At 32.5% G+C, this 11,757-nt stretch overlaps 1 protein-coding gene across 1 annotated transcript; it reads right to left on the bottom strand.

Annotated features, from left to right (window-relative positions):
• Window positions 1-808: 808 nt before the first annotated feature.
• On the bottom strand, window positions 809-4,799 carry LOC137814259 (transcription factor UNE12). Its single transcript, XM_068616885.1, has 6 exons — window positions 4,290-4,799; window positions 3,547-3,666; window positions 3,368-3,433; window positions 2,334-2,399; window positions 1,770-1,847; window positions 809-1,690 (listed from the first exon to the last, which is right to left on the bottom strand). The coding sequence occupies exons 1-6, from the start codon at window positions 4,605-4,607 to the stop codon at window positions 1,460-1,462; spliced, it is 879 nt and encodes a 292-aa protein (XP_068472986.1). The 5' UTR covers window positions 4,608-4,799; the 3' UTR covers window positions 809-1,459.
• Window positions 4,800-11,757: the final 6,958 nt, after the last annotated feature.

Genomic DNA, 11,757 nt, shown 5'->3' with positions numbered 1-11,757 from the left:
TATTATGAATTGTACCATGCGCATTTAATATTTGTTATAGATAATTTTACTTTAACTTATAAAATTTAATGTATTTCTAAATTACTTTAACTTATTAAAATTTAATGTATTTCTAAATTTTAGCACATATCTTTAACGATTACAAATATTAAAATAATAATAATAATAATAATTTATGATAACTTTTCATATTTCAACATTTTTACTAATTCATATTTTATTTAAAGTCATGTTTTGATATTTTTACGTAATTTATATTTTATTCAAAATTAGTTCTTAGACAGTATTGAAAATATTGTTTTAATTAAAAACAACTAAAATGCACAATTTAATAAATTAACTTTTTCAACTATTTTTAAATATAAAAACAAATTTATAATTTTACTTTTTTATCAATTAAAAAAATTAAAATTTCAACCAAATAACCTCAACATCATATACTTTTTCCCGAGTCTCTAATAAAAAAAAACATAAGATATAATTTAATAAATAAGATAGGTGATTTTTATTTCACCATGAAAAAAGTCAAATATACATAATACTTATAATTCTCTTATACAACATATGAAATTCTTTTGTATTTTATAAATCTTTTAAAATCTAAATTACAAATATAATCAGAAAAATCTTTCAAAAAAACTTAAAAAACCCATTACATTCTTCCAAAAAGAAAAAAAAAACTTCAAAAATCTGCAAGAATTTTGCTCAGGTAGAAAAAGACTTGGAAAACTCAACTGAATATCCCCTTAAATCAAAATTGTTTGCCTTTCTTTACCTATTGATGAGTTAAGTCAAGGCTTCCAGTCACTTGAATAAGGTTATAGTTTATACATTGACAAGGATTGGGTGAAAGGAGCACCCACATTTCTGCTTCCATTTCCGTCTGATGAATCAAAATTTAATGATGATTCAGATGAATAGAGAAAAGCTGCCAATTAATTTTGAGTAAACAACTCACACACGCCCTAAACAAACAAAAAGCACCATCATTTTTTTGCAGGACTGGCCATAGCCCAACATTGTTAAAGCAGCTAGTGTCCATTTCAGCTTCCCTATTAAAAGTATACACACCACCCTAACCTTTCAAAAGGTCCCACAGCCCACTACAAAAGCGCTTACATCATGGTCCACTACCCACCATTTGACACAAACAAAAAGAGAAGCATATCAATTCAACTTTTGACAATTTCTTCCTCTTTACTTGAAATTCGGTAAGACAAGATAGGGGTTTGTTTGTATTTTCCAAGGCATTGACATCGAACCCTGTATTGACAAAAGCTGAAACAAAGGCGAAAAAGGAAGAATTATGGCATCTGACTTTGATTGCAACTTGATGCTTTCCAGTGACTTATTTATGGGTTTTGGAACAGACAAATAACGCGTTAGCCGTGGGTCCCAGCAGTATTAGGTGAGCCCCATGAGGGGACCAATAATAGATTGCTAAAAATGTGCCTCAGGTCTAAGAAGGAGGATTAGTTTCAGGCTTGACTATACTAGAAGAGTCCGGTGGCTGTGACTGGTAAATTGCCGATGCTAGTGAGATGGGCATTATACAGAGAGCCTTTGATTGAAGAAACTGCATGGCAGCCCCAACGTTTTCTTCCATAAGCTTAGCTACCTGTCTTTCTGTGCCATCATTTGAGCACTTGTCCCAAGCTGGTCGGTTTCTTGCACCTTCACCACCTTCTTCCTGATCATCACCAAATTCGTTATATCTCTTGAAGATATTAAAAACAAAATTATTTCAACTATTTCTTCACAATAATCACCTCAACTGATGATAATGGTATGTCAGTTACCAGTGGTGCCACTGCACCCGCTCCACCCAATCTACTCATGCTCAAAACCTGAAAGGTAGATGAATCAAGTCATTGGAAGTCCTTTGCAGTCTCAATTTCACACTGCTACAAATCTAAATTTGGCTAGAGAGAAAAGCCTTCTGCTTTTATATTGATATCATGGTTCAAATAATAATGGCATTCCAACAAAAAACCCTTAAAAGTTATTGGACGGTTTAAAATAACTACAGCGCATTAAGCAGCCGGAAAATGTTACCATTTGACTGTATTTAGATATTTTCCAGTCTTAATTGGCCAACAAGTTCTCATCCAAAGTGGCAAGTGGCAACCACAGTATTGTGGGATTCATGATAATGAGTTGAATCCTAACTAATTGACCTCATTGAGATGGGGATAAAACCGTGAAGGTTAATAGATTTAACAGGTAATACCCAGCAAATTATGATAGATCATTATAAACTGTCATTAATTACAAATTGAGACCTAACTTGAAAAATTAAAGCAGAATGGCTGAGGAGAACAATAGCATTTTACCTTCACTTGAAGCCTTAGGAACTTGACATAATCCACAATTTCATCTAACATGGCAGCTCTATCCGTCTGAACATAGTAGAAATGCACCATAATATTAGAAAAAATAAAATAATTCAGGAATTTTCTCTTTTTCTACAAACACTCAGCAGCCATGCAGCAAAACAGAGCTATCATATCACACATATCATACAAAACCATGGCTGAAATCTAGTTCAATTATTTGATACTATTATACTAAGTATTCTTAAAATTTCAATTTTCATGCACACTATGCAGATGCTATTCCAATTTTTTAAAGTTATCCTGGATTAAATTCCTCCCATTGAACAATAATGCCTACTTTAAAATTCCCAAACAGGAAAGGGAGATCATGTAGTTTACACTTAACACATTGCATTCGGGCAAGCTCAGCAGAATTTACAAAAATGTTCAGCTTTAACAAACTCATTGCTTTATTTGTGCAAAAAAAAGCTCTTGAAAAGCCATAAATATTCAATAAATTGAAGCAATTTTACATGCAAAAGCTTCCTATTTTGTAAAAGTTAAATGTTCACAATAAAGTATGAAAGTAATGGCATCTTTTTCTAAGGTGTATTGTAAAAGGAAGACAGAATGTGTGAAAGTCAACAGTGTAAGTGGAGATGGTTAAGTACAAAACAAGTATGTAATGAACAATATCCCCCAAGAAAGAAGACAGATAAGTCACAAGCAAACCTGGAAAAAGGGTCCACTTTTGGCACTGTTTTTTAATTTTTGCAATATTTTTTTACAAATATCATTTTTATTAGCAAGAGATGAATCTACTTAAACACAAATTGAAATTGATCATAAACTGTGTTATTATAAAATCAACAAGCTAGAAATTAAAGGGAATAATAACAAATACACATCTTATGTAAATGTTAACTTGATATTCTTTATCATTTCTAACAGCATGCTAATACACTTTACTTTACCAAAGTCTATTCCACTTGCTAATGACAAATGCAAGACCACATTTAGTAATAAGAAGATACGCAAGAGAAATCACATACCTTGTTGACACTAGGAACAAGTTCTTGCAACGCCCTGATTCTTTCTGCTATTCTTTCTCTGCGCAACTGTAATCAAAAGGTAACATGGAAGACAGAATGAGCTACCACCTTAACCCACAGTTTAAAGGTTAAGTATCATAACCAGCAAACAGTCTGTATTCAAGCATCTAAAAGCTCACCCGTTCAGCTATGCTGTGTGGATCTGTAGCCTGTCCTCTCCTGGCCCGCACCCTAGGGCGTATTGCTGGAGGATGTGGAGCAGCGGGCATAGTAGGAGGCATGGGTTGCCCATGAAAAACCTACAAGAGGGTTATGAATTACCAACCGGATAACAAATGCTACTTGATCCAGTAAGAATAAGAACAGGGAAAAGAAAAAGAAGATTCTCACAAGAAAACAATCATTCAAGGATTACTCAAAGTCAAACATAAACATTCTACATGATTTAAGAGGTTTAAAGATTACAGAAGGTAACCATAAGTGCCTACAAAAGGTATAGATAACCTAACTCAATAAATCATATGCAAACCTAAGAAATCTAACAATATACCCAACAGCCATGTTATTGCCGCGTCTATACCAAGTTGACTACCCTAAAAAACAACTGCGCACCTAACAAATCCGTCAACATGAAACTCCAATAAGTTTAATTTTTTATATACTTTAATTTGGAAGGAAAACACCATTCCACTCCTAGGTACTTTTTTCATCGACCTTTAAAACCGTTTCTTTGCTTGATGTAAATGCAATGGAGGTAATTCGAACATGGCAATCAAAGTAAAGTAATCTTAAGCATATAAAACCTCCCCTGAAACAAACTCTCATATTAGACCGAAACAATTAATTGATGCAAAGCACAGAACTCAGTCTGAATTTAAAATCATATCCAAAAAGAAGAGAATCGAAAAAGGTGGAGGTTTACATTCTTAGCTCTACCATCAACGACGTCGTCACGATACCGCTTTCCGCTAGCGGAGGCTTCCTCGGGCTTCATGAACCCTCCTTTGCCTTGGTCCAAGCTAAGACCTAACTGATACACCGGCGCGTGGAAGGCGGCGCCGGTGAGGTGAGCGTTGGCGTCGGCAGAGTTGAGCTGCAGCATCATCGAAGTCGGAGAAGTAGTACCGGAGAGGCCAACATCGGCGGCAGAGAGGCCTGAGTCGGCAGAAGCGAAGGTCGGGAGGCCGAGAATTTGTTCAAGGAAATCGTCGGCGGGAGCGTCGGAAGGGTTATTAGCCATGAGCAGGAGTTTGAGCTTGGACTGGGACGAGTGAAGTTGAATCGGGCGACTCAGAAACTACATGAAGCGGAAAGTGAAATTGGCGAGCTTGCACTCACTTAACTCTGCTTTTTTTCTCTGCTGGGTAGTTAGCTTCCCACTTTGCACAATGTGGGTGCCTTTATCCTGCTTACAAAAAGCTTCTTTCTTTTTTTTAAAAGGGGCTCTATTTTTGGTATTTACATTCTTGCTCCCCTTTTCCAACTATTTCTGTTCCTATTACTCACTACGGAACTTCTACTACACACTTCTTTTCTCCTTCTTTCCTTGATTTATTTCTTATTAACACCATCCATAACTATCTAAATATCAATTACGTCCTGGAAACAACCTCTAATTCATATCAAGCATCTTTCCTTCCCACATCTTCTTTATACAACTATTCAATCTATTTCTGCACTACATTCTAATTTAAATATTTTTAAAATAATAAAATTTTAATCAGTCACATCTTACTACTAATCTAAATCCAAGTATTTATATACACTCACCTTCTTTTAGAATTTTTGTTAATTATTATTAGTCATTACTATTCTAAATTATCAATCTTTTCCTTCCATACTAGTAAAGCCAAACAATATTAACTCTGCATCCCAATGCCAACCGTAATGCATATTACATATACTTAGAACACCAGTCATTTCACTGGTTTGAAAAAAGAAATAAAAATTATATAAAAAAAAAATCAACAAACTTATCTTTACACACCTTTAATATATTATGTTCTTTGCCTCCTACTGTCCAATTGCAACCATCCAAGATCCAACAATTATTATGTTTGCCAATTTATATTTTTCATTTACCCTTTGTTTTTGTTTCTCTGTTATTTTGTAACAATTATTAGTTTAATGAGACCATTCAGGTATAATCTGTACAGTAAAATTGGAACCATTTCTTGTGAGTACATCACCAAATAAATATTATAGTTATAGTTAAGGTACAATTCTTTATTTTTTATTTTTGTTTTATTCAACACTATTATCCATACACGTTCGTTATGAATGTTAATGTTATATTGTACTCTTAAGTAATTGAGTATTGAAAATTGATGTAAGTATTTGAGTATTGAAAATTATTTGACATCAATGTACTACTGAATGCTAAGATGATGATGAAGTATCAGTGTACAATCAAATATCAAAATTGTGAGATTTTAGTGTATTGTCAAGTACTAATGTATTGTCGAGTATCGAGAACTATCCGTCATCTCGGTATCCTGAACAACATATAAGCGTCATTAACAAGTACTTCATGGTGGTAACATACAAATCATGATTGAAAGACAATTGAATTCTATTGAGTCCGACCTAATCATCCATACAACCAAAGGTCTAACACAACTAGTATAAATAGAAAAACACCTAAGGCTAAAGGTAATATTAATTTTAAACTAACATACTTTACTCAGACTAAGAATTGACTTAAGCGTGAAAATATAAACACAAGTGTCCCTGTCGAGGACTCGAAGACCGAAAAGTCGAGAGAAATTGAAGATCAAGAAGCCTATGCCTTAAAAACTGAGAACAACACGTCTAAGAAAAATTCCGCTCATATCTTTGTTTATATTTCTCTAAACATTTATAATTTCTAAGATATAACAAGTTACTTTAATGTGAAATAAAAGGTTGAGATGTTTATGAAATGAATTAATTATGTTACTATTGTACCCAAGAAACAAATATGTTGTAATCAATTTATTTGACGTGTTTGCTAAGTTCCTACTATTCTATTATTATTAAATTTTTGCCTATAAAAGGCATCACTTGTGCAAATCCAACACTACAGTGTACAGTAAGGAAAGTCTTAATTGAAGAATTTCAGGTGTTGATATATTGTTTGGCAAGAAGAGACCTAGCTTAAGCAACCTCAAGTTGTTTGTTAAATATTTCTAAAACAAAACAAAAAATAGGAAGGAAAACTTATATTAATTTTTCTATAAACTAAAATTACTTTATGTATAGGTTAATTTGTATAATTTACTTGTTTTTTTATTTATTTTACATGATAATTTGAAATAGAAAAATCAAATTTGGAAATTATAATCAACGTAAAATAAAATGGATTATTTAAATATTTTATACAAAATATATATAATTTTATAAATAATTATGACAAACTAATATTAAATATATTTTTTTTCTTCGGACACATATGGGCCTGGACGTGCATTTAGCCCAAAAGTCCATTTTAGTAGCATAAAACTCAGAGTTGGTAAATATACAGATAATAGTAACCATTTTGAATTAAAATGAATTGATTTAACCTTTAATAATTTATTTATGTACATAATAATTTTTATACAAAACAAACACTTTGTTAATTTTCTTTCTGTATTACTAACTAGAAACATCAACAGCACTCTCCTCTCCCTCTATCTTTTTTTTTTTTTTCATTTTTCTACCCACTTAAACCAATCCATATTAGCCCACAAAAATTATAAACTTTTTCTACTACCATTAAACAAGCTTGAAGAAACTAAATCATTTTTTTTTTCTCATTTAAGGAAAAGGGAGAAGTGAAGGACTTTAATATTATCATCACTTGCATGTATTACTGGATTAGATTGGTCACTTAATTCATTAGTTGCAAATTTTGTGTATGATCTATTGGTTCTTTATTATTATTATTTTGTTATTATAGGGTTATAATTCATGCATGCATGGTAAGTATGATTAACATTTGATAATTTGGAAGGTTAAGTTAACTTTTAATCATGATTTAAGAGTTCTGAATTGATCAATTTTGATTTCAATCCGTTAGATTTAACTTAAATGTGCTTTTAATCAGTAAAATTGAAGGAAGATTTAATGAGACTTATTTATCTAAACTAGTCATATGTCATTATTTCTATTAATAGGTTAAACTATTAATATAATTATAGTTGGCTCATTCACAATGTTACTTGTTGATTGATATTCTAAATCCAAAAATTTTCATATGTGTGCATAAAATTAAGCCTTTATAATTATGTACAGCATTTTTTTTTATTATAATTTTAAACCTGATTAAAAAATTATAATTTTAAGAATATTTTGTTATTTGATTTATTTCATTAATATATTTGACTACCCATCATAATTTCAAGAACTAAATTTATTAAAGATGTACAATTTGAGAGACTATATTCCTGTTTTGTTAATTTGAAAAACCTACTTGATAGACTATTATAATTTAAAAAACTAAATTAATAATTTTTCAATTATAGAAGTGACCAAGAATATTTAAAAATTGAAATTAAAGCAAAAGAGAAATATCTTGAAGAGATTAAAAATGTAAAACAAAAACAAAATTGCTCTTATTATTGTCTATTAATCATGGCATATAATTAGAACAATAGAGAAAGAAGCGTTGTGTAAGTTATACATAAGCCTTGAGTCTACCTAAAGAGAGACTAAAATATGTATTGTGTTTTAAAAGCATACTTTAAATGTTACAATTTATTTATTATTGATTAAAAAATTAGTGTGTTTTATAAACTTGGAATGATTATTTGGTACATGGTGTGAATATTTTATCTCGATCAATATGATTAGAATAAAACGGATTCAATTGGATAATCATGTAATCAATTCCATAATTCTGAGACCTATTTACTATAATTGAGATCTAATGATTCAATTAAAAAGGCATGAGATATATCACAATTTAGGCAAACTATAATCAAATTTATTTTTTTAAAATTCTAAGTAATTCATTACTATATTTATTACTTTTTTTTCTTTCTCTTTTACTCTCCTATCTTCTTTCTATATATCATGCTGAAAATAAATATTGTTTTATTTATAAACAATTGTTTCTTATTAAAATAATATTTTTTTAAAACAATTGTTAGAATAAAAGGCTGTTTCAAACAGCTGTTTACTTTATTTAAACATTTGAATAAATATCTTTGGAGATGGTTTAATAACCTAATTTAGTGATAATGTGACAATATTGATAATAGTATTAAGTAGAAAATATATGTTCTCAATCATTCTTAAAAGTTGAAATTAGTCCATGTCATAAATAAGATATGAATCCATATAATTTTCAAAGTTCTAAGAGTTGTATAAACTTGTCAAAAACTAAGAACCTATTACATGCATTATTTTATACTTTCAAAAGTTACATATGTGATTCCGCTAACTCTATTTTCCATTTTTTTATGTGTTTGTGTGATGATAAGTAAATATACATCAAATGTTATCTGCTGAAATAATTAATAAATATAAATTAAAACGTATATAATACTTTTTCTATGTAAATTTTAAAAATAATAAAATTTAGGTTTAAAATTTGATTAAAATTTTTTGATTTTAAGATATAAAAATACATAAAAACCACTATTTAAGTTAATACATGTAAAAAATACAAATTATATAAAAATAAACATTTATACAAGTCGAAATGAGTCTAAGTACACCACTACCTACACGCTTGTTGTTCCTCTTACTCTCGATCTTTCATTTCTCAATCTACAACACTTGATCCTCTAGTTCTTGAGTTTCTGCTTTCGGTCTTCCAGGCCTCGTAGTGTTTAACAAGATGGGACTACCTACCTACAAAGGTCCCATAACACAGAAGTCAGTATAGTGTATTAATGAGTCATAAATGTTATTAAACATAACCTTTACTCGTACTTATTTTATATTATTTTTGCGATGGGTCTTTGTTGTTGTGAGCCTTGTTCAGGTCAATCCTTGTTAATCCATGCTTACAACTTGTTTATTGATCTGGTTTCCGATTAAGATTTTTAATTGAATTCTTATTGTTGTGATCTTATCTTCGTGAATAATTGATTTAGTTTAAGGTCAAAGTGACAGGAATGGTGATTTGATGGTCGTCCACCGAGCCAATCTGGTTGAGAGGTCAAGAATCCGTTTTATGCCAAGGCTTCTTTATTTGGGGACCCATCCCGGGAGGTTGAGATGTCGAACGATACACTAACCCCCTGAGCTTGAATGTTATGAGGATGCAAAGTTGTTTGACATAAAAATTCATTTCTTTTGGCATTGTTGGCACAACGAGATCTTCTCGATTCAGATCATCATATATATCCCTATGGACCTTAGGCTTAAGCAACAAGAATTTTTGTCATTTGCAAAGATTCGTATCTTTCTTGAGTAGCGTGTAAAAAATGTCAAGTGGTACGAACAATATTAAACGTCACGTTCTCTAAACTATTAGATGCCAAGACATCTAACTATTAGAGGTTTGTGACGGTTGGTTCACCTTGCTTATACTTGAGCCTATAAATAATGAGTGAGATCAACTTTGAGTCCATTATATGTCCTCATGAGAGGGTTCATGATGCCCCTGATCTTGTTGTTGAAGAGGCAGTCAAGAAGGTCGAGGAAAGCTATAGCCTGAGAAAGGGATATAAGTGTACCAATTACAATGTTTGGAAATATTTTTCAAAGTATCGGTGGTCGTCAATGTTACATTCATTTGTTTCCAATGTGGATGTATACGATCCTAGCGCCACAGAGGAAGTAATTGCATTTTGATGATGTCGGGCTATTGACAATGTTTATCATGGCCAAAAGGGATTAGATGAAGACTTCTTCTACTTTTACACATGCTTGTTGAATGGCGTGCATGTCTGGTTCCTGTTTGATGAATTCACAATAGGCATGTTTCAAGTTTTGAATGTGGACCTGAGACAATTTTATTCTAATAGTTTTCTTTAGGCTCAGCTCTTGTGAGGGACACTAAACTCGCGAAAGACTCCTCAAGTGTTCCTCCATTATTTTAACATTCATCCTAAGAAGTAAGTGGGTTGGATATCGCTTATCAATAAGTCAAAGCTTTTGTTTGTTGATTCCTTTTATTTTCTCTTACAAAAACTTCAAAAGATAATTTTTCAAGGTCCTAGTGGAGGATGCTAGGGAAAAAATATAAGGGTGGAGAACCCAAGTTCCCTTTCTACCAGACGAGAAACTTTTTGAGGTACAACTTGTGGCCTCAATCTAAGATGAACGTTGAGGACCTAAAAACGTTATCGGTCCTCGAGAAACTCCCCTGACAACTCTCAACTTAAAAATTCTCATGAGCCTACCTGTCTTCGTCTCAGTGGGGTGATTAAACGTTACAAATAATTTTCGACATTTTTTCCGTTTCTTACCCAATTTAACATCGTTTGAATTTTTCCTTCTAATGTAGACACCATATCTTTTATTAAAAAGGAAGGCGTAATTTTGTGACCTCTGCCTGAAGAGATAAGGGTTAGCCCCCAAGAAAGGCAAAGTGGTGGTCGATGCTCTTACACCTGTATGTCTCCCGGAGTTGGTGCCTGACAAACTTCATATCCTCGACATGCATTAGGAAGAACAAAAGGAAGGAAAACCTTTAGTCGGTCCCATGGTGTGAAGTATTTGTCTACTTTTTCGTTGAAAAGGAGTCAACACGGTCTTGGAGGTTCCTCCACTCCTTTCCTTGGGGGCTTCTTCGACACAAAGATGAAGTTGCCAGAGAAGTTCTCATTCAGCTTGAACAAATCTGAATGGGAGTTGTACTGATTGAAATCTTCCAGTGCCTTAGTTAATGCTAAGGTGAAGCTCTCAACCTGAACGATCTTGTTGTGCAAGAGGTTGGAAGAGGTCGACAAATGTGTCTCTCTTATCAAGGTTGAGAAACTCAAGAATGAGCTTGTAGGCTCGGGTCATTCCCTCTAAATTGTCGTAGATGCTAATGCTTCTTTGGGTAGCCAACTAAAGGCTTCGACTGATGCTCAGTCTCGGTGTGACATCGAGAAGAAGGAATCAGGCGAGAAGGTGTCCCAAATGTTGAATGAAGAGGAGAGACTTCAAGAAGAGATAGAAGGGCTACGTCAAATCCTAACTAACATGACTCTCTCCAATCAATCTGTGTAAAATTGGCAGGAAAGGCTAGAGAAGGAGTTGGAGGAGGCTCAACAATTCGTGCTTGATCAACATGAGTTGGATTTCACAAAGGCTTTTCACCATGCTACCTATTTTTACAAGATTCCTTTTGATCAGGGCAACTTTGATGTTGGTAATGACTTTTATAAGGGAGAGCTTGTGTCGATTGAGGATATCCCAAATGAGGATAGTGTCAAGGTTCCCACACGAGGAGGTTTCGAGGAGGGTGACGTTGATCAAGCTATCCAAAT

Source organism: Phaseolus vulgaris, chromosome 1 (assembly GCF_051622355.1).
Source record: "Phaseolus vulgaris cultivar YP4 chromosome 1, ASM5162235v1, whole genome shotgun sequence".
Taxonomy (NCBI): Eukaryota; Viridiplantae; Streptophyta; class Magnoliopsida; order Fabales; family Fabaceae; genus Phaseolus; species Phaseolus vulgaris.
This window is presented reverse-complemented; position numbering and strand designations above follow the sequence as displayed.

Bases quoted from the DNA above. Each gene is read 5' to 3' on its own strand.
- LOC137814259 (XM_068616885.1), bottom strand. From the start codon at position 4,607: ATGGCTAATAACCCTTCCGACGCTCCCGCCGACGATTTCCTTGAACAA. The intron at 2,400-3,367 runs GTATGTGATTTC...TACTATGTTCAG, and splicing joins TTGTTCCTAGTGTCAACAAG to ACGGATAGAGCTGCCATGTT. The intron at 1,691-1,769 runs GTGATTATTGTG...GGTGATGATCAG, and splicing joins TACCATTATCATCAGTTGAG to GAAGAAGGTGGTGAAGGTGC.